Source organism: Eulemur rufifrons, chromosome 18, assembly GCF_041146395.1.
Source record: "Eulemur rufifrons isolate Redbay chromosome 18, OSU_ERuf_1, whole genome shotgun sequence".
NCBI classification, from domain to species: domain Eukaryota; kingdom Metazoa; phylum Chordata; class Mammalia; order Primates; family Lemuridae; genus Eulemur; species Eulemur rufifrons.
In genome coordinates, this window is record NC_091000.1 from 59,049,529 (window position 1) to 59,075,361 (window position 25,833).

At 50.4% G+C, this 25,833-nt stretch overlaps 1 protein-coding gene across 9 annotated transcripts in view; it reads right to left on the reverse strand.

The window, feature by feature from the left end:
- Positions 1 to 16,130: 16,130 nt before the first annotated feature.
- The window catches only part of PHACTR1 (phosphatase and actin regulator 1), a 502,791-nt gene continuing 493,088 nt past the window's right edge, over positions 16,131 to 25,833 (reverse strand). For all 9 annotated transcript variants that reach the window (XM_069493048.1, XM_069493047.1, XM_069493046.1 and 6 more), the window contains 4 exons: positions 24,756 to 24,817; positions 20,100 to 20,240; positions 17,531 to 17,607; positions 16,131 to 16,663 (listed from right to left, as the gene is read on the reverse strand). In XM_069493048.1, coding sequence (XP_069349149.1) covers positions 16,648 to 16,663; positions 17,531 to 17,607; positions 20,100 to 20,240; positions 24,756 to 24,817 — 296 coding nt within the window. In that variant the 3' untranslated portion in view covers positions 16,131 to 16,647. The remainder of the gene's footprint in view (positions 16,664 to 17,530; positions 17,608 to 20,099; positions 20,241 to 24,755; positions 24,818 to 25,833) is intronic.

Here is a 25,833-nt window from a genome sequence, read left to right on the forward strand (position 1 = left end):
AAGCTGACTGCCTTTGAGACTTCATCTTGCTAAATAGGCTTTTAAGGAGTCCTCACATTTTTTTTCCTCTTTGTGCCAGTTGGAATGAAACAACAACTGAACGAAGTGTGCCTAAACTTGCCTACTGAGGGAGAGTACTTGTCTGATATTTTGGTGCCCTCATGCTTTTTCTGATGGGCCATCAAATGCTGGGTGGACTTGAGGGAGGATTCTGCCACATACAGAAGGAGCAGCGGAAATGGCTGGTGAAGGTTAATAGCCAATGACCTCAGGGCCGTATCGTGCCACGTGATGGCCACTCTTCATTGGACAGTTGCCAGCTTTGAGAGTGCGAGTGAAATGGGGCCTTTGTTTCAGACTAGTTCAGCCTTTAGACCTGCGAGATCCTAAGTGATGACTTGGATTCTCCACCCACTAAAAGAGGAGGGAGATGATGAAATTACGGAGTTACAATTTTGAGAATTCATTCCTTCCTAAGTGTGTAAAATATCTGTTGAGAAAGAGTTCAGAGAAAACTGAGTCGTTGAAACCAGCTGCTGCTTCTGAACACTGTCATATCCAAGAGTACTTAATTTTTTAAAACAAAAATACACTCCAAAGAAAAACCTCTTAAAGCAAAACTGCTGCCTACCATTAATACTTTAAAAAATGACTTGCTGCCAACCATTTTACTCGGTGATTGCCTCTGTCCCTGAAGAACTTTCAATCCAGTTGGGGATATAAGAATAAACACACGCTAAGGAATTCCTGCCCCAAGTGCCTGCTCTCTAGTGATCTTGAGGGATACATGGAATCGACAGAGAAGCCATAAAATAAAAACAATGTTACTTCTGTTTAGTTTATGAGCTAAATATCATTTGTACAAAATTTTAGTAAAATAGAGATGATAAAGTCAAGTGATGCTAGTAAATCCCAACTCCAGAGAGGGGAAAAAAAGAATTAGCAATCTCTCCACAGGATCATTTCAAGGTCTGTGCTCCTGCTAGTTCGTCCCTCAGAGCTGAGAGGAGACCAGCGTGCAGGAGAGCGGGTGTGGAAGCCGCAGCCAGGCGGGAGCCCTGGGGCTCTCGACAAGGAGTGAGGCTTCGGGAGTGAAGTTCGTCTTACTTCACCATTTTGGCTGGGGCCAGCCGCTCTCAAATGGAAGACTGTTACTGTACTGCTGAGGGATCCAAAAATAAATTTTCTGCAAGTATGTTCTGTCCAACCCAGTTTGGTACAACCTTTCTGGCTCTAGGGTGTGGGGTGGGGCTTTGACTAAGCCAATCTGATACCATCAAGAGTTTTCCTTGTTAGAAAATTAATCAGCAGAAGGATTTTTTAAGGCCCACTGTGAGGACGGTGATAGAGGGTCCAGTTTCATATCAGAATACTGCCGTATTCCCTTGCTTCAAAACATTTCATCAGGATACTGCAGAATTTTCTGTGTTAAAACCCAGGGTTCCTGTCACAAAACTGTTGTGGCTAAAATGGGGGATCTCCCTTTCCCTTGGAAAACTGGAATTTAACATGATTAAATTTAGTTTCTACTCTTTCCCTTCTAGAGATTCTTCTTAAACACAGATAGAAGCTCTGAATCCTCTTGACTAGCAGATAGTAGGGCCAAGGAAGTTGGAGTGTGTGTCTGTGTCTGTGGTGTGTGTGTGTGTGTGTGTGTGGCTGTGTCTGTGTGGTGTGCGTGTGTGCACGTATGTGTGTGTGCGTGTGCGTGCGTTGAAGGGGTGGCTTTTGCCCGATGACGTGGGATTGACAGACTGTACGTACACAGGCTTGTGTGTGTCAAGGCCGTTTCAGGAAATGGGGTCAGCGTTCATAAGAATGAAGCGCTTTTCTTTGTTAATGGAAAGTTTGCCTGAAAATCATGGGGCAACTCTCGAGGCACATGACGAAAGAGCTCTGAAGGCCTCCTTGCTCTGTGGCTCTGCGTGTCAGACGCACCTGCCCTGTCTTGAATTGCTAAAGTCCTCTGTCACGTGGTCATCACCTCCCCACTGTGACTCAAGGTTTTTTTTTCTTTCTCTCTGAAAGTGAAGAAGCTGGAGGGAAGTCAGTTGGGATGAGGAGGGTAAACGCAGAGCTTAGACGCCCAGGACCAGATCAGATCCGAAGACTGGTCTCTTGCTCAAGTGTCCCAGGAGACAGCAGCTGCCCGAGCTCTCGGTGCCCGAGTTCTCCAGCCACCGAAGCCTTTCGGGGGCCTCACGGGGCGGGAAGTGGGGGTGTGGGCAGAGGTGGCATCTGGTCTGCATTTGGCTTCTGTCTTCAGTTGGGTGTCTGGGGTTTGGAAGGCCAAAGGGCACTCTCCTCTGCCCTTGACCGAGAGGGAGAGGACTGTGGGAATTTCTGTATCCGGAGTTGGTGGCGTTCCCTCTGGTGGTTGAAACAAAGAGCCGTTTCTCCTGGAGACTGTGCCAAATGAAACTGCTTGTGGCTCTTGGCTGCCTAGGTCAGCTGTTGCTTATCCAGAGTTGGCGCCAGTTTGAGTAGCAGGGAGAGGGAGGGGTGGAGAAGAGGGGAGGGAGAACAGAGGGCGGCAGTCATTTTCCCGGAGGACCACGCTGGGGTGCTGACCTGACTGCTTTCCTGCCCAGCTCGCCCTTTCCATCTGGGTCCCTCTTTCAGCCTCATCTTGCCTTGAAGAGCTTGAAAAGTAAGAGGTCAGTTGCTAGATGAGGTGGCGGTTCCCCCACCTTACTCCTGGGAGCTGCTTTCATTCCAGGGCAACCACAGGTGAAGCTGGAGAAGGTGATAAGAGAAGGATGTGGAAGGATCCTTCAAGATGCTTGTCTTGACTGAATAGAACTCCAAATAGAATATCCTCGCAAGCACTTAGTGTTCAGACCTCAAAATCTTACCTAGTATTTAGGTATTGCTTTGTAGTTTGCTGAGAACTTACACCACACGTGCTGGGGGCTGCCAGAGCTCACGCCAGCCTCTGGCCCGTGTAGTCCCTTCCTGGTCTTCTCCATCATCCTTTCCCTGGAGTCATAACAAGGAGCAGCCTGGTACCTGCTGGTAATTTCAGCGTCCGTCTCTTTCTCCCCCGAGAGGACTTGTGAGGGAGGCAGCAAGGAACGGGCGAAGCTTTGGACGATTCACTTCCAAACCTCAGGAGCCTCCGTCCCCACTGCCCTCTGATCTACTTGGTTCATTTATTCTTTTGTTTTCATTAAATCATGAAACATACATGAATGCACTCTTACTTGTGGGCCAGGTACGGAGCCTAAGGGCTGAATGAGACATACGGCATCTGCCCTCTCAGAGCTTATGGTCACGCAGGGAACACAGATATTAAACAAGGACACGTTTTCTTCTCGAAGTCTTTAGGAGAATCTCTCAGCACCTGAGCGGCCGTGCAAGGGCACAGGTGACCTGAGTTGGCGCGGAAGCTCCAGGGGAGGTGAGAATTACTCTGAAATGTGCGGTTCCTCGTCCCCTTCCCTTATTGATGGAAGGTGTGACAGAAAGAGCCTTGGATGGGGAAGGGCTGGGGGCACGAGCCTCTGCCCCACTCACGAGCGCTCTGACCCAAGCCCATCAGTCCGTGTCTCAGTTTCCCCATCTTCAAACAGCGATTCCGTCACACCGCTCACTCCCATCCATGCTGGCGAGCATCGGGCCAGTTTACTGTGAGAGCGCTTTTAAAGAAGCATGAATTCTGTGGGATGCTGAATATTTCTAATAGCATCGTTTGCAAGAGAGTGGGTGGCAGTGCCTCTGTCCGAGCCCGCGCCATGCTCCTGCCTGCTCTGACAGTGCTAGCTTCCCCACTGACAGTGCATTTTCCTTCCTGTGAGCTGCTGTAACGTTTCCGGCTCCACTCGTTGAGCAATAATTGTCCCAAAGTCTCCTGTTTGGTTGTCTTGAACTTTTATTAAACTTTCCCTGTGCTTTCCCTCTAAGATGCTGGCTTCGAGAGGCCAGGGACTGCGTCTTGTTCCCGTTAGCCCACCCGAGGCACCGGCAGACTTAGTGTCTGGACAGGGTCCGCTCTCCAGTTCAAACATGGTGCCTTCTCGCTGTGTCCTGGTGGCAGGGACGAACCCTGGTCTCTTCAGACCCTTATCAACCCCTAATCCCATTCACCAGGGCCACACCCTCATGATCTACTCTCCTCCCGAAGGCCCCACCTCCTAATCTATCACCTTCGGGGTTAGGATTTCAACGTACAAATTTGGGGGGAAGTCAAACATCAAGACTATAATAAAAACATTGGTTTGAATGACCTGTTTATGTCCCAGATTTATGTGAGCTCCTTGAGGATAGAGACCATGACTTACTCTTTTTTTCTTTCCACCACATCTAACCCACGTGGGCTTTCCGTGAATATTTGTTGAACATGTGAATGCCGGGCTCAGCACTGATTAAGACTCCTCTGGTGACAAGTACAGAGCTGTTCTGGAGCTAGCTTGCTTAAAGGAGACTTTATTATAGGGTTCAGGAGTGGGGCTGAGAAGAGGGAAGAGTTGGAGTCTGGGATGGGACTGAGGACACCCTGGACCCTCTCGTCCTCTTATCTTTGATCTACTCAGTGTGTGGGCTGTGTTCTTCTCTCTCCCTGCAGTCTGGGTTGCTCTGGTAGAAGACGCCTTACCCTAAGATACTAAACTTATATGTTACAGGTCCAGCCTCTGGAGACAGAGTCTCTTGGCCCTGATTCCTAAATCCGTGGGCAGGATGGGTCCAGGGTGGGCCTGGTGCTGCCCGGGGATGAACCATCATAGCCCAGGTGGCAGAGGAGTCACACAGCTGACACTTGGCTGCCAGGAGCCTCCTGTGTCTGTGGCAGGGTAGGCTGTGGCCAGCGAGGGGCATTGTTAGAGGGTCCACCGTGAACTGGAAAGACACGCTCAAAAGCTCTCCACTCCACTTAGCAGATGTGTTGGCCGGATATGTGCCCTGCAGAGGTGGCAGGGGACAACAAGTAGCCCTCTGTCTCCACGACATCTCAGTGGCGTTTCCTGCACCACAGCTTTCTGGTTTCTGCCAGGCAGCCTGTAGGTGACAGCCAGCCCTCTCAGATAGGGGTAGGCAGTGGGGAATCTCCCACTGGCAGCTTTGGCAAACTGCCTCTCACAGCCAGGTGTTTCCTTTGTGAACATTCACACCAAGTCTAATTCATTCCAAAAGTCCACGGGAAGTCAGCTCTGCCCAGCTCCTTCCCGCCACCTGGGCCAAGTGGGGGGCTTGGCTGGCAGCAGCTGTGTTTATTTGCCTCTGATTGCTCTGAGGGTATGTGGTCCCCCCAGGGGGTCCAACATCTGGGTCTCTAGACCAGGCTGGGCCCTGGTCAGGCTGGGTGGCAGTGGCGGGAGCCTGAATCAAGCCGATTAGGTAGGCGGCTGCTGCGGCCGACTGATTTCCAGATCCTGTGGAAGGCATGCCTACACCTGAGGAATGCCCGAGCGGGAGGGCAGCTTGCAGCTCACCCAGTGCACAGATAAGAGAGGTTCCGGGTGGGCAGGTGGGTTATGCAAGGTCAGAGTCGCCGAGCAGGCTGCAGAGCCCAGACCTCCCAGCTGCCCGGCCAGAGCGTGTTTCACCACGCTGCTCCCTCACCCGGAAACACTGGCCCTGTCTTTCCCTGAGCCTTAACATCCCTTGGTCTGGGCACAACATTTCAGAGAGGTAGCGTCTGCCTGGACCGATTGCTTTGTGGCTGGGCAACTTGGCACAGTGTCCAAGGGGGGGCGACGAGAGTGACAGTGCCCGCCTCCCAGGGTTGCTAGGAGGATTAAAGCACAGGAAGACAATACATTCCTTAGGCCACCACCTGGCACAGAATGGAACACAGTAAAAATGAGGTGTTATTATTCAACAAGTGTTTTAATGTGCATTCTCCTAAGAGAGTGGCACTGTGACATAGCCTCACTGAAGAATAAAACTCCTAGAGCAGACTGCGTCCTGAGGAGGATTTTAGGGCAGTGGAGGCCCGTGGCAGGCTCTGTGAGGCATTGTATCCGGGCAGGCATCCCTGGGGTCCTGGGAAGCTGCAGGTTCTCTCTGCGGGCTGGGCAGGGCCTGGGTTCTGTACTTCTCACACGCTCCCTGGTGATGCCCAGGCCGCCGGTCCTCAGGGACCACAGACGGAGTAGCCAAGGCCTGGGCTATGTAGATTTCACCTCATGTGCGGTTTCACCCTGATAGCAAAAGAAAGAAAGAAGCCACAGAGAATGCCACCTGCCTGTGCGTTTTCTCAATTTTAAAGTATTCATCTGACCTCATTTCTAAGATATAGCTAAAAATTTATAAAACACTTCATCAGACCTCACATGTCTCAGTACTGAGATGTGGATGTTCTCTACAAATTGTTCTCGCCCCCTGCTAGGAAGTGGTTTCACTATAGCCTTATCGAAAACCAGCTCGTTACCAATAACAGGTCTGTGCAGCTCACCGACCACTGTATGGTCCCCTACTCGTCATCCATCCTCTCCTTCTTCCTTGCCAACTGGAACCCAGTTTTATTTGAGGTATGTGTGTGTTAATATAACTTTATTCCCTACGGTCTCTTTTTGAAAGGGATGACCAATGTGATGGAAGTCAAAGTCATTAAGTGAGACTTCCAGAAAATGTTTTTAAAGAGAATTTGCTCAGCTGGCAGGTAATCTTTCTTTTTCTTGCCTGGAATACAAACATAATGGCAGGAACTTCAGCAGCAATCTTGGAACATGAGGCAACATCAAGGATGGAAGCTACATGATAAGGATGGTGGAGCAGAAAAACAGAGCTGTGACAGATTGATGGTGTCACATACCCACCACACAAGCTCTTTCCTACTTAACTCCAGACTTCCTTTACATTAAAAAAAAAAAAAAAAAAATCCCAATTTGTGTTAGCCACCGTGTTTGAATTTCTGATTATGTGAAAGCTGCCGAACCCAATACTGACACCACCCCCAGAGCAGATGCAGTTCAGCAGGGCAGCCACAGGTGAAATCTGTGTCCAAAACTGTCATCCTCTGACCACCCTTTGTGGGATTGGTGTCATAGGGGCGAGGGAACTGGATTGGGGTCAGAAGCCCCGCATTCTTGGCTCAGCTCTGCCATTTCCTAGCTGTGAGATTGTGTTCTTTTGAGGCCTCAGTCCCTTCACCTGTAAATGGGGACGAGGGATGAAAGTGGCCGGCATGGTGCCCGAGTGCAAACTCATCCCACTGGTGTTGGGGGTTTCTCAGGATGATGGCGTGAGGCTGCCAAGCAGCGGCCAGTGCTGATGAAGCAGGGAGGGGACGCACTCGGTGAAGCTTGTACACTGGCAGCCACATGCCTTCCAGTGCTTTCTTCAGCGGTGCCCACCTTGGTGTGCCGAGGGCAGCGGAGTACTGTTGCCTCCACTGAGACCAGGAGGTGCCCCTTTTAGCATTAATGTTCTATGAACATGGTTTTGTTTGGAGCAAGGCGCGGCAGCACAAGAACCTTTCAACCTGCCTCAGTGTCTCCCTCCAGGAGCTCCTGAGCTCAGCGCTAAGGCCTGGGAGGTAGGCCAGGTGACATCTCAACTCCCTGCAGGGCCTGAGTGTTGAAATCCAACTGTCTCTACCCCAGCTGCTTGCTCTGAGCCGGTGGAAGGTGGAATGTACCGAGTGATCAATAAGGAATATTTGCTTTATCTTAGTGGCTGGAGCCTATAGCAAGGTGTTTGAAACCACAGCAGAACCATCCACACCTCTCCTGTCCAAATCAGAGACCCGTTTTGCTTCTGATTTCTCTCACCCACCCTGCAAACCCAAAGCCATCGTCCTCTGTCCTTCCCCTCCTCTCCGCCCCAATTGGTTGTGCTCGGCACCTGCACAGTCTCACTCACGCGTAGCCAGCTGGTTCCTGCAGGCAAAAACCTTGTCTCTACAGTGGACTGCAACTATGGAGACACGTGCTTACCTCCCGGCACAGACAGTGGCGGCCAGAGACCTTGAAATAGTAAGGCTCGGTAGGAGCCGCTCGCTGTCTGGCCCAGTGGGTGTCTGTTTGCTGCCTGGCTGGGGGATGGTCTGAAACATGGCTGTGTTTCCTTACTGTGGCCTGTCCCCAAGTTTTCAAATTGGATATGATTCAAATAAATGTAAATGTCTGGGTGCATGTTACGCACAGCAAGTGTTCTTGTCCATGTGTTGTCCTGTAACAGGCAAACAACCCTGCGTGTTCTTTCTGGTCTTCCTATTTTTTTTTTTTTTTTGATACAGAATCTCGTTCTGTTGCCTGGGCTAAAGTGCTGTGGTGTCAGCCTAGCTCACAGCAACCTCAAACTCCTGGGCTCAAGCGATCCTATTGCTTCAGCCTCCCGAGTAGCTGGGACTACAGGCATGCGCCACCACACCTGGCTAATTTTTTCTACATATATTTTTAGTTGGCCAGATAATTTCTTTCTATTTTTAGTAGAGACGGGGTCTCGCTCTTGCTCAGGCTTGTCTCAAACTCCTGACCTCGAGCAATCCACCTGTCTCGGCCTCCCAGAGTGCTAGGATTACAGGTGTGAGCCACCATGCCCAGCCTGGTCTTCCTATTTTTAAAAGATAATTGTAGGGCCTGGTGCGGTGGCTCATGCCTGTAATCCAGCACTTTGGGAGGCTGAAGCAGGAGGATCGCTGAGCCCAGGAATTGGAGGTTGCAGTGAGCTATGATTGTACCACTGCACTCTAGCCTGGGTGACAGAGAGAGAGACCCTGTTTCTAAAAAAAAAAAACAAAAAACATTGTAACTAAATTTTTAAATGGAAAAGGAATATGTCCCTATGGCGGGGGGGAGGGGAAGGCAACCAGACAAAAGGGTCTGCAAACTGGTGACTCTTCTCCATGTCCCAGCCCCAAGTTCCCTTCCTCAGCACTCACCCTGTGAGCCTAAAAGTGAGTGTGTCATTGCGTGTACTTCTCTTGCAAGAAAGAAGGGTTTTGTCCTGCTTTGGGCCTGTCATCACCAGGTCAGTGAGAAAGGATTGAGGAAAACCCAGGACAGTTCAACGGCACAAGGGGCTCTTGTTGCAAGTAATGGGCTGAGGGCACCAGCGGGCTAGCCGAGGTGACAGCTCGCATCTTAATGGTGGCTTGGGAGAGGGTCCCCACCAACCCAACAAGGCAGCACACAGTTGCGCAAGGCCAGCCTATTGCCAGATGGCATTCTTGCTGCTTGAACCCCAGGGCCCTGTAGAGCCCGCACACTGGGGCTTTGTGAGGCGGCCGAGGGCCCCTGGGAGGTGCAGGTGCCGAGGTCAGAAGCCCCGGCCGTGCTCTCACTCAGGCGCTGGCCCAGTCGGCAGGGCTGGCGGGCCCTCCGGGATGCGGGGACTGGCTGTGGGGTTGCTGAGTGACACCAAAGCCTCTACCCTAATCTTGTCCATGAGGGGGACTTTATAAGTTCAACTGACGTGCAAAGTGGTTTTACCTGTGCAGCTGAGGAGGCTGGCTTGCCCTCTTCTGGGTGGGTGCTCTGAAGTCACAGGCCTCATAAAGACACAGCCTCTCATGGGCCCCAGAGACCCCCACTGGGCAAGGTGTCAGTGGCCTCTCCAGGCCGGTGATTAAGGAACAGATAGCATTTTCCTCCCTCCCTTCTGCAATTTCTGTCTCCTGTTTTTTTTATTAAAGGGACCATAGCAACGATATCACCATGCAGGAAACACTGTGCCTCAGAGATCGCATGAGACTCAAAGTCTGAGTCATGGATGAGGACGAGGAGTGGGGTCCGGAATTCCAGCTCAGTGTAGATGCCTCTTGCTAGATGCATCTGGAAGAAGAATTAGTCAGTTCTGCTTTTGTGGTTTACTGTTCCTGTCTCCTGCAAACAGATTCACTAGTTCACTTAACAAGGGCCCTTTGCCTTAATCTGGGGTGCTGCCCCCTGGAAACAGTGGATGAGGATGGCTTCCTATTATGAACTATGAAGAACATTCTTTGATTAAGAGCAAAACTCCTTTTTCCCAGAAAATAGCTTCCAGGAAAGGGTCTGGGCGCTCACACACAATGAAGTGTCTGATTGTTCTCTGCTGTTCTCTTCCTGCCTCTGCAACAGCTCTAGGTAAGACCCATGCTGCGTAATTGCCCCGTTCGACATTACTTCCCTTGCAGGAAGTCATGAATATTGGCTGACTGTCAACTGTCTGTGGGAGGTCCCCACGGGTGGGAGCCTCTGCCTAACCACAGACGGGTCGTGCACAGGAGGGGAAGAGGGAGTTTCTGGGAGCCCGGAGGCTCGGGGACAGTGGGACCTCTTCCCTGGTCTGTGGTCCTCGGGGTTGGAAGATGACAGACAGGCAACTGGGATAATTGATGGACCCCAAAAAAGTAGGGATGCAAGAAAGTAGAGCCAAAGCAATGCATGCATCAGTCTAGCAGGGAGGTTCGGAGCACTGCTTCGGAGACAGACAGACCTGGGTTGGAAGCCCCTTTGCCGCCTACCATCTGCAGGTCTTCACCCGAGTTGTGGCTTGCGGGCTTGAGTTTCCTCATCAGTAACCAAAGTGTTGTAAGAGTTAAGTACAACAGTGCATGAAGATGGCATAGCACGGTGCCTGGCATACAGTAAGCGTTTAATGAATACATGGGGGCTGCTAGTGGTGCTAGCAACAGGAATCAAGTGCCCAGGCAGCCGGAGTTAGAAATCAGGGGTGCCACTTGTCAGGTGCCAGAGGAGACAACTATTCGCTCGTACTTCTTCCCCTGTGCATGAGTGCTGTGGCTCACGGGGGCTCCAAGGTCACCTGAGGTCGCTCGTGGACTCCCCTCAGGGAAGGACGGAGGCTCAATGCCCAAAGCCCCTTGCTAGACCCTGGTTGTCCCTGCGGGGGTCACCACTGCGTGGCCACATCAACGGCGCCCCTCGCAGGGCTCCCGGACCACACACATCAGAAGGGCCTGCTCAGGGACCCCTGAGCACTAGGATGTAGCGGGGGATGGGGAGTGAAGCCGGGGAAGTAAGCAAGGGCCACGCTGTCACCATGGATGCCACACTGCAGAGTGGGGTCCGCTGCAGGCGCCAAGCAGAGAGTGGGGTGAGCACTCTGGGTTTGGAGAGACGACACCAGCCGCAGGATTGGGCGGCTGAGGCCGTGACTGTCATCACCCAGGCAGGAGCTGAGGGCCTTGATCACAGAGCAGCTAGGCTGAGTAGGGTGGAATGGCTTCCAGAACTAACTGGCAAATGTTCATAATCAGCTGGAAGTAGAACAGAGAGGGTGACTTCTAGGTAAAACCATTCATTGAAGGAGGAGTAAGAGAGGAAGGGCAGGATTAGAATGTGGGGCGACCTTGAACCTACGAAAACAACAGTCTGGGGCTACGGAATGTGAGGCGGAGATGTCAGCAAAGGGGCTACCCTCTGGCAAGGCCTAACTATCAATATACTTTCATAACAGCCCTAGAAAATAGGCCCCGTTGTCCCCATTTTACAGATGAGAAAGCTGAGTGGGACACAGTGAGATTAAGCAACTTGCCCCAACTTACACAGCTAGGAAGGGGTGGGGTCAGAATTTGAGCCCCAGCCATCTGGGCTCAGTGCCAGGCCCTTAACGTCCATGCCACACTGCTTTGTGACGTTAGGAAATCTAGGACAGATCGGAGCTACAGCCACAGGCAGGGAGTCATCGGAAGCCACACACGTGAGATGCTACGACCTGTGGACCCAGGTGACCCAAAGGAGAGGAATCCAAACAGTTGTCCGAGAGACTGGTCCCAGCAGGATTTGCTTGAAGCTTACTCTTTGCTAAGGACTAAGTTTAGTGTTTTAAAAATTCTGATATCCCTAAATCACAGGCAGCTGATGTTCTAAAGGATGTTAGAAAGCCTCTAATTTGATGCCCCTGCTTTTCAGATGAGAAAACAGAGGCCTAGAGAAATAGTGACGTGGCCAAGATTGCCCAGTTAGGTATAGTGGCAGAGGTGCCACTTCTATGTCACAGGAGGGTGTAAACAAATGTGAGGGATGGACAGACACCCCAGGCCGCCTTTTCCTACTGAGCATGTGGAGCCATAACCTTTGTTTGCTTGGGAAAGGGCCCCCTCTCAGCAGGATAATGGCCAATTTCCTCCACCCTTGCCTGGCAGAGCCGGTGGGGGATCTACCAAAGCTTTTTCTTTCTAGCCCTTTCACTGCCCTAAAAAAATTGCAGTCAGGATCTGCAGATGAGACGTACCAAAAGTCAGAGAGCTCTGGAAGTGAGGAGAGGGAGAAAATCTTGGACTGGAACCTGAAAACCTTTTCGTAAACCTCTTGCCCTTCCTGCTGCAGTCACTGCTGCGCCAGTGGCCCCCGGCTCCACAGGTGAGAGCTCTGGGACAGACGCCCTGGTGCAAATGCTGCAGGACCCTGACGCCTTGGGGTTGGGCGGGTGGGGGGAGAAGAGCTTTGCTGCTGCCCCTCAGCAAAGCAATGGGCAGTGCATGGGGGCACCCAGAGATCCCAGGCAAAGGAAAAGCGGCTCTGTTTGGATTGTTCTCCAAAACTCCTGCTACTTAGAAGTGGGGTTCTGGGACCAGGAGCAGGCCCCGGGAGCTCGTTGGAAATGCAGGCTCTCGGGCCCCACCCAGACCTACCGAGTCAGCATCTGCGCTTTAACACGATCCCCAGGTGATTCCTGTGCAAGGTGCGATTGTAGCAGCCCTGGGCTGGGTTCCGCTTCCCACCTCCCTACGTTGCTGGACCGAGGATATGTTATCCAGCAACCTCATCCACCTGAAATGCAGCCAGCAAGCAATGAAGTCCCTCTGGTTCCCCCACCAAATCTTCAAAGAGACAAATCAGTAACCAGAAGGTGATGCAATAAAGCTCTTTGCTTTCTAGGACAAACGCTCGCTCGGGCTTCTCGGGAAAGGAGACAGCAATCATACTCAAAAAGCAAGGTACCTTTTGCTTAGTGGCTGTGACACCCCAAAGGCCCCCAAGGCATTGCTGCTACAAGGCTGTCTGGTATCTGAGGATACTATGGAGATGGCCCTGAGTGATTTAACAAACACTTTGTATTCGTTACTCCCAGATTCTTAAAGGACAGTTGGGCAATACCTTGTAGATATTGCTATAAAAATGTTAATAAAAAAAGTTCTAGTATAGAAAAGTCTTCCAGAAAGTTAATTTGTATGCAATAGTATTTCCTTCCCCCATGATAGCAGATCCACGAGGCTGTCCTGCATCTGCACGGACTCTTACTACGCAGCTTCTGACGGGCGACCTATCCCTTTTCCCCAGCCCTCCTTCCCCAGCCCAGCTAAATATTTTCGGAGTTTCCTGCTGCTGGCTGATAAAAAACACAGGAGTCAAGAGTTTTTTTAGACTTTTTTTTTTTGGTTTGTTTTTAAAGAAACTGCATACATCATCAAAGACAAACAATAATTTAAATACCATGCAGTTTCTGTATGTACAAAACCTAGGCCACAGAGATCCAGTTTCATCTGTATTCTCTATTTACACCATCTTCCTCATACAGCCGTCATCTGTTAAGTTAGAACCCAGGGGAGCAGGGGGTCGACGGTCATCACACTCACTCCTATACAAAGACACACTATGTACAGACACCCGGGCGGCGACTGGGAAATGCAACCGGTCTGGGGGTTAACAGACAAATGGGGAGAAAAAGTCATTTAAGGTGACCTTTGCTCACTGGCTATGCACAGGGAGAGCCTGAAATTCCATTCATCAAAGGAACACACCACGATTTTCATTCGGTAAATATACATACATGTTTGTAAGCGGGAGAAAAATAAACTCGGAGTTTTTTTTTTTTTTTTTTAATCACATTTACCATCACATTGTTTGGTTTCTCTAATCTGACATAAAGGCTAAAGTTTTAAAAGTTTTACAGGGCTTCGAGGGCCTTTAGAGATGAATATATCAGCAATTTTGAAAAAGCAAGTAGGCCGCTGGCGGTCTCTTCTGTCATTGATGGGGACAGGGCGCAGGGTGGGGGGTAGTGTCTAATTTTGAGAAGGAAACATTTGATGTGAGACATTTCACGTTTTTCCTCTCACTGTAATGCAAAGGACAAAGTGCTCAACTGAGAATTTATACACAAAATAAACTGACTTGAAAACTGCAGCCTTTTCAGAAAAGGGATGCATTTTAAGACATCTAGCTCACTTTTTTTTTTCCTAATTAATGTCAAATTATCATCTTGGAAAGTAACACAAATCGCTTCGGCAGTCATAACAATGTGGCAAAAAAAAAAAAAATGTGGAAAGATCTCTAGAAAGACCTCAAGGTTTTAAGAAAGGAGAAAGACAACAGAGGTCCCCTCCTACAGGCCACTGAGGTTGCTGAGCCTGTGTGAAGCCACTGAAAGCGGGCTTGAAGGAGCCCATCCCGAAAGTGGGAGACTTTCAGTGGCAGGGGAGGTGCACCCCTCACTCTGAGCAGTGACTTCTGCAAAAGGGTGCCCTGCAGGAAGAGCAGTGGCAATGGTGTTCAGTTTCTCCCATGCACAAAGTGGATTGCAACACCGGCGCGCTCTGGGCAGGAACCCTGGGCTGCTGGCTGGCTGGCTGCAGGGAGATCCGTCTGGGCCTTATATTCCCAGGGAATCTGAAGGGCCCGTGAACCAAGGCCAGCAGAGAAGCCATGGGCCTTCGGAGGAGGAGTCCAGTCAACGGAATGAGCTCCCTTTGGACTCGCTCCTGGCCAGGGCAAGGCCCGACCGTCATGCCCGGGCACCGCGTGCGCCTGAAGCCCACCCAGCTGCAGCTAGAGGAAGCTCAGACTCCAAGCCTGGCCGGACAGCACCTCCGCCTGGAACACGTGCCTGCCCGCCTGCTGTAGAGAAGTCAACGAAAGAGCCTCGCATCTTTCGTCATACCATTTGCACATTCAAACGTCAGTAAGCCTTTTGGGAAGACTGTGTTTACAGCCACACTTAAATCCCGACCACATTTTCCCTGAACGATACCTCTCCCCACGGCAGCAACTATTCAGATTAGACAAAGAAAAACAAGATCTAGCGATGGCGTCCTCCTCGGGCTGGGCAGAGGCGTGCTGGCTCCAGGTGGCGAGAGGAAAGCTGGGGCTGCAGGCACTGCCTAGAGGGCTCCCCTTGGTCCCCCCCGGAGCTGCCTGGCTCCTGGGCTAGCGCTGGCCACGGGAGCTGTTAATGCCTGCGGGACGTCCTACGGCCTCACTGATGGGTGTGCATCTGAGAGCAACTTGCTCCCACGTGGCTCGTGGTGGGGACGGGTTAACTCTTTTTGGGAAGGCTGGCACCTTTCTAAATCCTGGGCATGTGTGGTGGAGAGAGGGCCATCCCCTAGACAGGTCAGGGTGGCTATGGAGCCACTGCAGCAGGCTCGGCAGGGCTCTGTGACCGAGGGCCTGCCAGCTCTGTTGGGAAGGAAACAAAAGCCACCGTGGGCCTCGTGAGGCTGCTTGTTAGGGTTTAAGAGGGTCCTCCCGTCCCTGCACACCCTGCCCTCGGGGGCCCTGCCAACAGTGTGCGGGACAGTTGGAGACACATCTCCAGTCACCCTCACTGGCATCATGAAGCAGAGGAGGGATTCCCACTGGATAAACGGGAGCGGAGAGGCACCCCACGGGCAGGCGTGGCCGGTGTTGGCCCGGTTTTGGCCCAGTGCTGGCACATGCTGAACTCTGGGGCTGCTCCATGGAAAATCTTCGGTGCAAAGAAAGGAAAACAGAAGGCCATCGATGGTTCTGGAGTACCAAGCCCTCAGTGGCTGGGAAGCTAGACTTACAGGAATGGTTTCTGGCCTGCATGCATTGGTCCTATACTCAGAAGCCATCGACTCCCAAGCCACGCACTCACTGGCCCTGGGGCACACCGAAAATGTGAAGACAATCAGCTAAGCAGTTTCTGATCTCCACCTTTATGCCCTGAACAGGGTCCTCCCACTCAGACTTAAAAACACCCGGAGTACCTGAGCAACGGCCGTTTGTGTGCACAGACCACCCATGACATGCGGTTCTCTGGACACAGATGGGTGAATGAATTTGAACTGAGCAGACTGACAACCTTCCCCTTCTAAACCAGAGCTTCCTGGAAGGAAGCTGAGCTCAGGCTGGGGGGCAGGCTGGGTGCGCAGCGCCAGCCTTCTCCGCCTACAGCACACACGCTCCGAGGACCAGCAGGCACCCAGACCCCCCACCCCCACCAGAAAAGAGTCCTTCCCTTTGCCCAGCGTGTGAGTGGGGGCAGAAGGGAGGGAAGGCCGGAAGCAGCTGGGAAGGGCCCCCAAACCAGATGCCACGTCTGGAGTCAGGATACTGGGCCAAGTCTAGAAGGCCAACCAGGCCATAAGCTTCCTTTGCGTGGTCTCCCCAGGCCAACCCCACCCTCTCAGCTTTCTTTGGACTCAGGTGATGGACACTTGTAAGGAAGAGGTTCTCAGTGCCTGCCGGGCCGGCCGGAGAGGACCAGGACGGCTCTGCCTGCCGGAAGGTCTTCAGTCAGGGCCCCGCTGCAGGTGCCCTCGGCCCTGCCGGGGGTGGGACACATTTCGGTGTCAGAAGTGGGGCCAGCAGCTCTGATCGCCGAGCGGTCACCTTCGCATTTTCGCACACAGAATCCTGATTGTGTTTCCTTATATTTTTCTTCTTCTTCTTTTAAAAAAAAGGCAGTTCAGAAGGTTTACATCGTAATGGGGAAGTGAATAAATACCAGCACTTATGGTTCTTATAAATTTATGTTTTGAAGACAGCATAGCACTCGAGAGGAATTCGACTGTTAAGGTCGGTGAAACCTAGGGAGACAAGTGATTAAATCAAGACTGGGGGGCCGCCAAAGGTGTGGGATTCAACAGTCCACCCTGCCCATCCTCGGAGTCCCTGTTCCTGACAGCCACGGGGAGCCGTGATCCTCCCAGCAAAGGCACGTCCCCACAGAGGCTCCCCCAAAGCCACCTCTGGTTTTGGCATAGCTTCACCTGGAGTTCCTGGGGGTCAAACCAGGTGGCCTATGTCATCAACCTGGATTCAGCAGCAGCAGGGTGGAGAACCCAGTCTTCTATCTCTGAATCCAGGCTCTAAATACCCAGTAAGTCCTGTTTCTCCAAATGTTCACCAAAGGAGAAAGTTATAAGAATTAAGTTGTTGGCTCTGCCACTAACTGGCCATGTGACCTCAAACAAGTCCCATAATCGCTCTGTGCCTCCAGTTTCCCCAAATTGTTATCATACAGGACTGTCAGGGAGACTGGCACGGAATCACAGAAGTGAACCCACTTTGGATGTTCCATGTGGATTTGGTATTTTGCCCAGGTTTGGTCTCTGCTGACTGGTTATAACTTGGCAAAAATCTTTTCTCCTGGGCTTAAGTTTTCATAAAAACCCATCCTGGGGTTATTGATAGTAAGGCACTTTTCAGATCTTTACTTTAAATGAATTAGCAGCCAGGCTTGCAGAAGGTGGCTTTCAGCCCGGGCTTTCAGTTTTGGCAACCTAAAGTGCAACTTCCCGTTGACCTTTCTTTTATCTTCTTCCCCAGGGCACCCGCCAAACCACTTGTGACCCACAGCAGACAGGACAGTTTTGTTTAGAGGTAAATACTGCAATTTGAGGTGGAAAAAGGAAAAAAACAAAAAAACAAAAAAAACCCTGCTTGATACTAACCTTGTTAAGTGTCTACTCAATTCATGAACTTCCATTTCAGTGCTTTTAAATTCATTGAGCTCCTTTCTGATGGCAGCCTGGAACAAAGAGAATCCCGTTAAGTATGCACGAGAGAAAGACAGAAAAGAGCTCCCTTTTTATTTCATTTCTAACAATATTTTTTTTTTCTTCAACATAAGCCAAACAAGTTTAAAATGAATTCTTTCACTGGGAGGAAAAAAAAAAAATCACCTGATCTGTACGTGTGAACTAAGATTCTCTAAGCCTAAATTGCAAATGATGACAGGACCTGCCCAAAGTGTCTTTTTCTCCCTCTTTTCAGCGCTGATCCGAGGAGGCACCCACAGTGTGCACACGTACCCCGACTCCTGGGGGCCCGCCGAGGACACCTTTAAATGTCAACCTGTCATCTTCCTTAGGTGCACGGGCTAAGCTCAGCACAGTGATGCCTCCACACGGATACTTCTAGAAGGGGTGGATCAAATCCCCCAACCAAAGTAAAGGACCAGAGGACGGCCAGCTGCACCGCCTTTCCCTTTGCCTTTGTTCTTTTACAACTTTACTGACTCTGTGGTGAGACAGGTCACCATCTGGGATACGTCTTGAATAACCGCACATATTCCGAGATCCATCCTTACAACTCTGCTGGGGCCGGAGACAGCCTCACTCCTTCCTTTCGGGGCGGAACCTGCAAGCCCGCGCCCTCGTGCACAGCCCCGCCTGTAGTGGGTACCTGCTCTGCTGGGAACAGGAAGGCTCCAGGGGTTTGATGACAGAAAAGTGTTCAGGTAGGATCAGAGGGACTCTCCCCAGGAAAGGAGGGCTCACCGGGGTTTAAGTGCCTGGTTATCTGCTTTGGGGGAGTGGGGGGTGCCACTTCCTATTCTCCCATCCCCAACAGCCATTGAGGGACTGGATACGTTTTCTGCCTACGAGCTACACAGAACTTGATGCAAGTAGAGACGTCTTGTGCTTTCCCTGCACGTCTGCTAATACCCTCATCCTCGCAAACACATTGCAGTGAGAGTATGAACAAAAGAGAACAGAGCCCAGCCCCTTCCTCCCTTTATGTTTAGAAGACACACTTCCAGGGGGCTGGCTTTGTCTGGCTGCCTTGGGCACCGTGGTGCCAGTTCCTGGGGGCGCTCCCCACAAATTCCCGTACGGGAAAGCTGTGAATGCTGTTGACAGAGGAGGGGACGGTCTTCCGTGTACCGTTGATCCACCATGGGAGAGCCCCTTTCTGGGAGAGGTCTACGTGCCTCTGGCCACTTCAGCCCACCCAAGTGCAGCAGTGTCCCTGCACTTGTGCTTCCTGCAATTCCTCGATCCAGGCTGGGTGATGATTCAGCCAGTCTGGGCTGCAGATGACTTCCTGCTGTGTCGTGTGTGGGGAAACCACTGCTTCCTGAAACGGACGGGGTGAAGGCAGGACTCTCTAGAAGGTCCTGGGGTGCCCCATGGTTCCTGCTGTCATGCACACGTTGGACATGATCGTTATTCTAGACTGGACTTTTAAAAAGGCCCTTTTCCCTCCAGTTCCTCACGGTGACTGTGCTGGGACCAGGAAGGACCACTGAACAGAGGTCCATGTCCACACACGGTCTAAGAGATAAGAACGATTTCTCATTTGCATCACTGCATTTCTTAAAAAACAAACTCAGGCCGGGCGAGGTGGCTCACGCCTGTGATCCTAGCACTTGGGAGGCCAAGGCGGGTGGATTGTTTGAGTTCAGGAGTTCAAGACCAGCCTGAGCAAGAGCGAGACCTCCCTCTCTACTAAAAATAGAAAGAAATTATCTGGACAGCTAAAAATATATATAGAAAAAATTAGCCGGGCATGGTGGTGCATGCCTGTAGTCCCAGCTACTCGGGAGGCTGAGGCAGGAGGATTGCTTGAGCCCAGGAGTTTGAGGTTGCTGTGCGCTAGGCTGACGCCATGGCACTCTAGCCCGGGCAACAGAGTGAGATCCTGTCTCCAAAAAGAAAAAAAAAAAAAAAACCAAAAACCAAAAACAAACAAACAAAAAAACCAAACTCAACTTCAGATTATTACTATTTTTCTGCTTTCTAAATTGATGAGGGGCCAGTACGGTGAGATAGGCTTTGTGACAATCACTGTGACTGCTGCCTATTTCTCTCCTTAGGTTACAAGACAGGCGAACACAGCTATTTTGTCTTCTTTGGATTTTGAGTCCCTGTGGGGTGCCAACGACAGTGTCCGCCACACAGAAGGTCTGTGATAAGCCTGGGGCCTCGTGCCCTCGGAGCGCGTGCACCTGTTGCAGGGCGATTCTGCTCCTCTGGGCGCAGCCTCTGCGCTGCCGCCCTCCCCCTGTAAAGGGCGCAGTATTATCGGTCTGTGCCTTCTCGGATTCAGCGGCGCCTCTGCGGATTTCCGGATTTCCGGAGCCCCTGGGAAAGGAGCTGGAGCAGCAGCACTGCCAGCGGCGGGCTGGCAGCTGTCCCTCACGGGGACCGAGGCTGAGAGCTGAGGACTTGCTGCCGCGAGAGGCCAGGCCCCCCACCTCCTGCGGCTCCCCGCCCCTCGCTGGGGCCCCCCACTTACTTTGTCAGCAGCGGTGAGGCGGGTCCACGGCTTGTCCGCCCTGCGGTCATAGTCCTGAGCGTCGGCCACCTCCACGTAGTCACTGAAGCGGATGAGGATCTTCCTTTCCCGAAGTTCTTCCACCGTGGGCCGCTGGCTGAGCTGCAGGGAGAGAGACGGACCCAGTGAACAGAGGGGTTGCGATCGCTCCGCTCTGTCAGTGAATCTGTAGGTGCGGACAATAAGGTCCAGAGAGGCGACTGACACATCACACAGCGTGTGACTCCTGGAACTGGGACCTTTCCCGAACTCTGAGAGAGCTTTGTCCTCCCTTCCGCTCCCTCCAGGCCTGTGCGGACAGACAGCCCAGGTCTCTCTTCATCGCATCGCTGTGGCTTGGTCTTAGCACAGGCTTGTCTTTCTGTGTGGCTGCAGGTGCTCGCTGTGGGTTTTTCTGTGTCTGTCCTACTCCAACCACTTGACAGGAACCTTAGACAACGATTTTGTCTTATTTTTGTCCACATCTGCACATCACATTTTGTGCTCTCTGCAAGACAGGCTTGTCATACGTTTTGTGTGTGTGTTTTAGACACAGAAAAGTGTGTGTGCAAACAGCAGGCACACTCTAGGGAATGCGGGGATGGGGATGTGTTGGTTTACGAGGGCAGGGCAGATGCTGCTGATGGGTTGCTCAAGAAGTTCAAGGCAAAGGTCAGTCAACAAACATGAGCTGAGTAAGTACAGGGCGAGGCCACGTGTCTGCGAAGGAAGACTCAAAATCAGCCCTTTGGGTGGCTCTGCAGTCAAGGACTGCGGGAACGAGGGGTGAAACAGGCTGAAGGAGGGTTCATATTTATTTTTCCATCCCCTGAAATCACCCAGGAGCGCCCTGCCTCTGTGCGTTACCAACATAAGGCTGGCATTTCTATTATCTCTCCCTGTCACCAGGTTTATTTTTCTGGAGCGACACCACTGCTCTCTTTAGGATGCTGGCAATTCATGTTCAATCAATGTTATTTAAAAGCGATTTTCCCTCCAAGCCCCAGACTAGGTTTAATTCTATTAATAGAAGGTGCAGTCAGAGTCAGGCCTATAAAACAAGCACACACAAGTGAGTCCAATCCACCCTGGCTGTTTTGCCTCTGTATCATGCAGCTGCCAGACACCCTTGGCTGGTGCTAGAACGTCTCAGCTTGCTGTCGTCCTGGCAGAGCATAATTAGATGATTGCTGGCTGGTATCCGAGTGGTTGTGGGTACCGTTAGGCCCTGGACAGGACCAACGCAGGCCTGCAGCTCCTTCTCCACCAAGGGTGAGAAGACCTGGGGATCAGAGGCTTAGTGGGCCGCAGTACCAGCCCACTTGCCTACACTGCATGTAGCGCCCCCTTTAAATGGTTCCAGTCTATTCTGGGGCAGCCTTGGTTTTCCTAGGGCAGAACATTCTGGCACTAGTGCAGGCCTGTTGCAGGAAACCACAGGTTTCCCAGGCCGTGTGGCTGGGGTTGCCGTAAACAAAAATGGTGGTCATCCTGGCTCCAAAGTGTGTTCTCCAAAATGTGAGTACAGGGAGATTTTGTACTATAATTAAAATATATAAGAACATTTAACGTTACCATATTTATGCCAAATAAACAGGCTCCCACATTCCTCCTCTCCAGTTTGTGTTCCTCAAGACTAGCAGGGTTCATCCCAGGGTGCTGAACAAAAAGTGTTACTTTCTAAGTGTGCTACGATGTCCAGAAAGGTTGCTAAGCCCTGACTTTCAAATTTCTTTTCCTGGAAATCATGAACTGGATTTTACTAATAGCCTGTCTATGGCAGAGTCTGGAGTGGACAGAAAACTAAATGTAAGCTCTGCAGGGACTGTTTGTCATGCCTGAACCCCAGTGGGGCCGTAGACACCAAGTCTCCAAATCAAGGTGGCACTGCTCCCCAGGGCTGGGAGGGAATGAGTGAGGACAAAACCGGCTGCTGCCTCTTCGGTCTCAGGTGGTATATGGACCCGGACACTGACAAATGGCCACTAGAACCCTCCTCCATGGGCCAGGGCTTGTCCCCCTGACTTCATGGGGCTTAGAAGATGTGCCTTCGGCCCGGGGCTGGCCATAGCCCTTAAGGAGCCTGGAAACTGAGGTCCTTCCTTGGATGCCAAAAAACTAAGAACCGTAGCCAAGCTCAGGTTCTCCAGATGATGGGCTGGAAGACGGGGTAGTAGCATTTGTATTGGTCTATGGCAGCAATATCATATGTAACCCAATACTTAAGAAAAAGAGTAAATTCATTGAGACCCAAATTCTATTAATACAACCTGAAACCAAGTGCATTTCCTTCCTTCCTTCCTTCCTCCCATCCATGTATCCATCCATCACCCAACCAACCATTTAACTTGCTAGCATTTTTTTATTAATAGAAAGGGGGAGACAGACATGTTTTTAATAGACAAAGCTTATAACTTTTAGATTAGTCTCAGTTTGGTTGAAGAAAATGCCTGGTCTGTTGCTATTAGCCTCAGCTACTATGTTTTATTTTTTATTTTTCTCACTAGTGCATTAAAATGAAATAGAACTTTATTAAGGAAATCTTTGGGCTGAGGATAAGTAACTGAAAAGCAGCCATGGTCCCTGGCATCTGGTCTTGGTGTGATAAAGACTCCAGAGGAGAAGAACTTGCCCAGGGCCAGGAATTGATATGGATTTCCTCCCTGCATCTCTGCCAACGAAAACAGATGTTCTTCCAGTCTCTCCCTTAGAAGCAGTTATCCCTTTGCTCAAGCTCATTATTTCTAATTCCCCAAGCCAGTCCCCAGAGGAAGGCAAGTGCTAAAATTCCAAGGCCATTTCCCTGGGAGAAGGAAGGAGAGGTGGCCAAGGAAAAGAGGCAATTATCTTATCTTGCGGACCTGAAAAACTAGGGGTAACTCTCTCTAGTGTTACCCACCCTAGGGAGAATGGTGTGGGAAGAACCCCTCTTCCCTTGCCCACTGCCAAATGATGCAATCAGTCAAGGTTTTCTTGCAAAATCATATAAACTTTTTAAAGAGATAAGAATGAAATAAATGTCTAAGTATTTTTCTGCGACTATCTTTTAGCAAGCAACCATAACGTTTTCGACAATTTTGGGGTTCCTGCAACCAACTCTAAAGAACTTGATGAAAATCTGATTTAAACAGTTTTCTGAATGTCTAGACCTCTCTGTATTAGAAATGAGGGGTTATTACCAGTGTCTTTTTCTTTGCCTTTTTTAATTTACAAAAATACTTTTTTAGAGACAAGAGTCTCGCTATGTCACCCAGGCTAGAGAGCAGTGGCGTCATCATAGCTCACTGCAACCTCAAATTCCTGGGCTCAGGAGATCCTCCTACCTCACCCTCCTGAGTACCTGGGACTACAGCAGTGTCTTTTTCATATCCCAGTCACTTCAAGGACACAATTAGAACAAGCAAATGCACCTCCCCCACCCTTCTCACTACCCAGTCTCGGGAAGAAATGCACCCGGAATCCAAACACTGGGTGGGCTTAAGGATATCAAGGCTCAGACATGCCTGCGATGAGAGCAACTGGCTGGTGACGTCACTCAGCTCTCCTGGTCCCCACCAGGGTGAGGCCAGCCAGTCACCTGACCGTTTAGGTACTTGTTTATCTTACTCCTTTTAATTGGGTTGGCATTTGGCTTGTCACCAGGTGTTTGGGATGCTCTCAGGGAGAGAAAGTGTTGAGAAATACAAATCATCACTGTAATAATTGGTATAATATTTCAGGATCTCTGAATTTCTTCCTTTGTGTAATATTTCTAGGGAGAAAAATCCATTAACAAACCTTTTAAAAATTAATTTTAATGGGTCTCTTAACTGTCTCCAGGATTTGAGTATCTTTCTCTCAAGATGGTCACTGTAGGAGGCTGATTAAAAACACTTTGACTTAGTCAGACAGGAGATAGTATTTTATCTTGTGTGTCATCAATTAATTAAACTTTTCAACATCATCCAAGAATAGCCTGAATTATGAGTTTATTATTAAAGAGACCACTCACGTAGAATGAGATGCATGTGGATCTACACTGCATTGCTGAACCATCCATTTTTGGGGGTTAAAAATATACAAAAATTTCTAGCTTTGCGACTTTTATCTATGTGCTTTTCAAACATCTTCATTAAATTTATCAGTACTTTTGGCTTTTTCCTAATTCAGTAATTCCAATTGGAGTTAGCATAATACAGTCTAATAGTTCTTAATTAATAGGGACAGAACAGTATCAGAGAAGCCAGGAAAATCCACGCTTTCCCAGGGCACAGCAAATAGCTGGGGTATATTTGAACTACCGATTTTGATAATGAATTTCTGATTGCTTGATAGTTGTATCGAAATTATTTTAAAACAAAATATTTAGTGTAATTGAAAATATAATGCAACGGCCATCAAGTTGTTTAGGGGTAGGTGGGTGTCATAAAATCAAGCAACAACTGGACGTCACCAGTCACAGGGACTGAGAGTCATGACGATGGATTGACCACCATCCCCTGGAGAGGTTTTGTGCAGTAAGAGAGCTGTGCCTTCTGACACCCAAGGTGTGGCTCCCCCGGGCCAGGCAGCTGTGAGGCCACCGAGGCCAGAAGAGGGCAAAGGAGTGGCACGTAGCCCACCCCTCCTGCGCAGCTCTTGCGTGGAGAACCATCTCACCTTTCGGGTTAGCCTCCTCTTGATCTCTCTTTTCTCTTCTTGCTCCTCTTGTTCATTCCGAGCTGAAAGACATATTTAAGATGCTTTCGATTTCAGCCAACAGTGTTGTACACAGGTGCATCCTCTGAACCTTGGCGAGCTCCAGGCAAAGCACCTCAGTTTGGAAAGGGGAAGAGGGAACTCCTGTCCCCTTCCCCAGCCACCCTTTGGCATGTGGGGATGCTTTCAAACTCCCTGCAGTATTTCAAGTTACTGGTGAGCAGGCTGACCTTTTCATCTTATTTTATTTATGTCACATGGAGTTTCGAGTCCCCAGGCAGAAATGCTGGGCTGAGAAATGTGGCCACAAGGCAAGAAGGTGGGTTTTGGGGGGTGGGGGGGCAAGTTTTCTTTGGACAAGACTTGGGGTTTGCTCACTCACTCTTGAGCCTCCCAGACACTGAAAGGGGCTCACTGTGATGTGACCCTTGTGTCTGGCGTGCTGCGGGGTAGAACATAAGACTGGCCTCTACCTGCTGCAGGAACCAAAGGAGCAGGGCCAACGCCTACCCTGAGGCTGGCCGCACTGAGAGGAATTGCAAAATGCTCACCTTTCACAAGCCCTGACTCCATTAATTCTTTGAATCTTCCAAGAAGTCCACAGAACATATGTGAGGCCAGAGCATGGGGTACAATTGCCTGCATTTGGTCTTATAAGGAGTGTCTTAGGAGAGTAGATTTCAGAGCCTAACTGTTCTTGGCTTAGTGCGTGGGTGACTTACTCATCAGATTGTTAAAGAGCCGTAGGTAAGAGGGTCTGGGGAAGGGAACAGAGGTGTGAAGGGCAGAGAATTTGGGCTTATCTCTCCTTTTAAGCTAACTGAATGACTTTGGGGAGACCATTTCCTTTCTGGGCCTTGGAAGGATTCCTTGATATCTATGGAAACATAGACACCAGCATAGTATTGGAGGACTTGAAAAAAAATCATGAAAGTCAACTAGTGTCAAAGAAGGCCTGTGATTCTCATCTGTTGAATTTTAAGTGGCATTAGTAAAAGGAAACTGCAGGTTGATTTTGGCATAGGGTGTGTTAAGATTG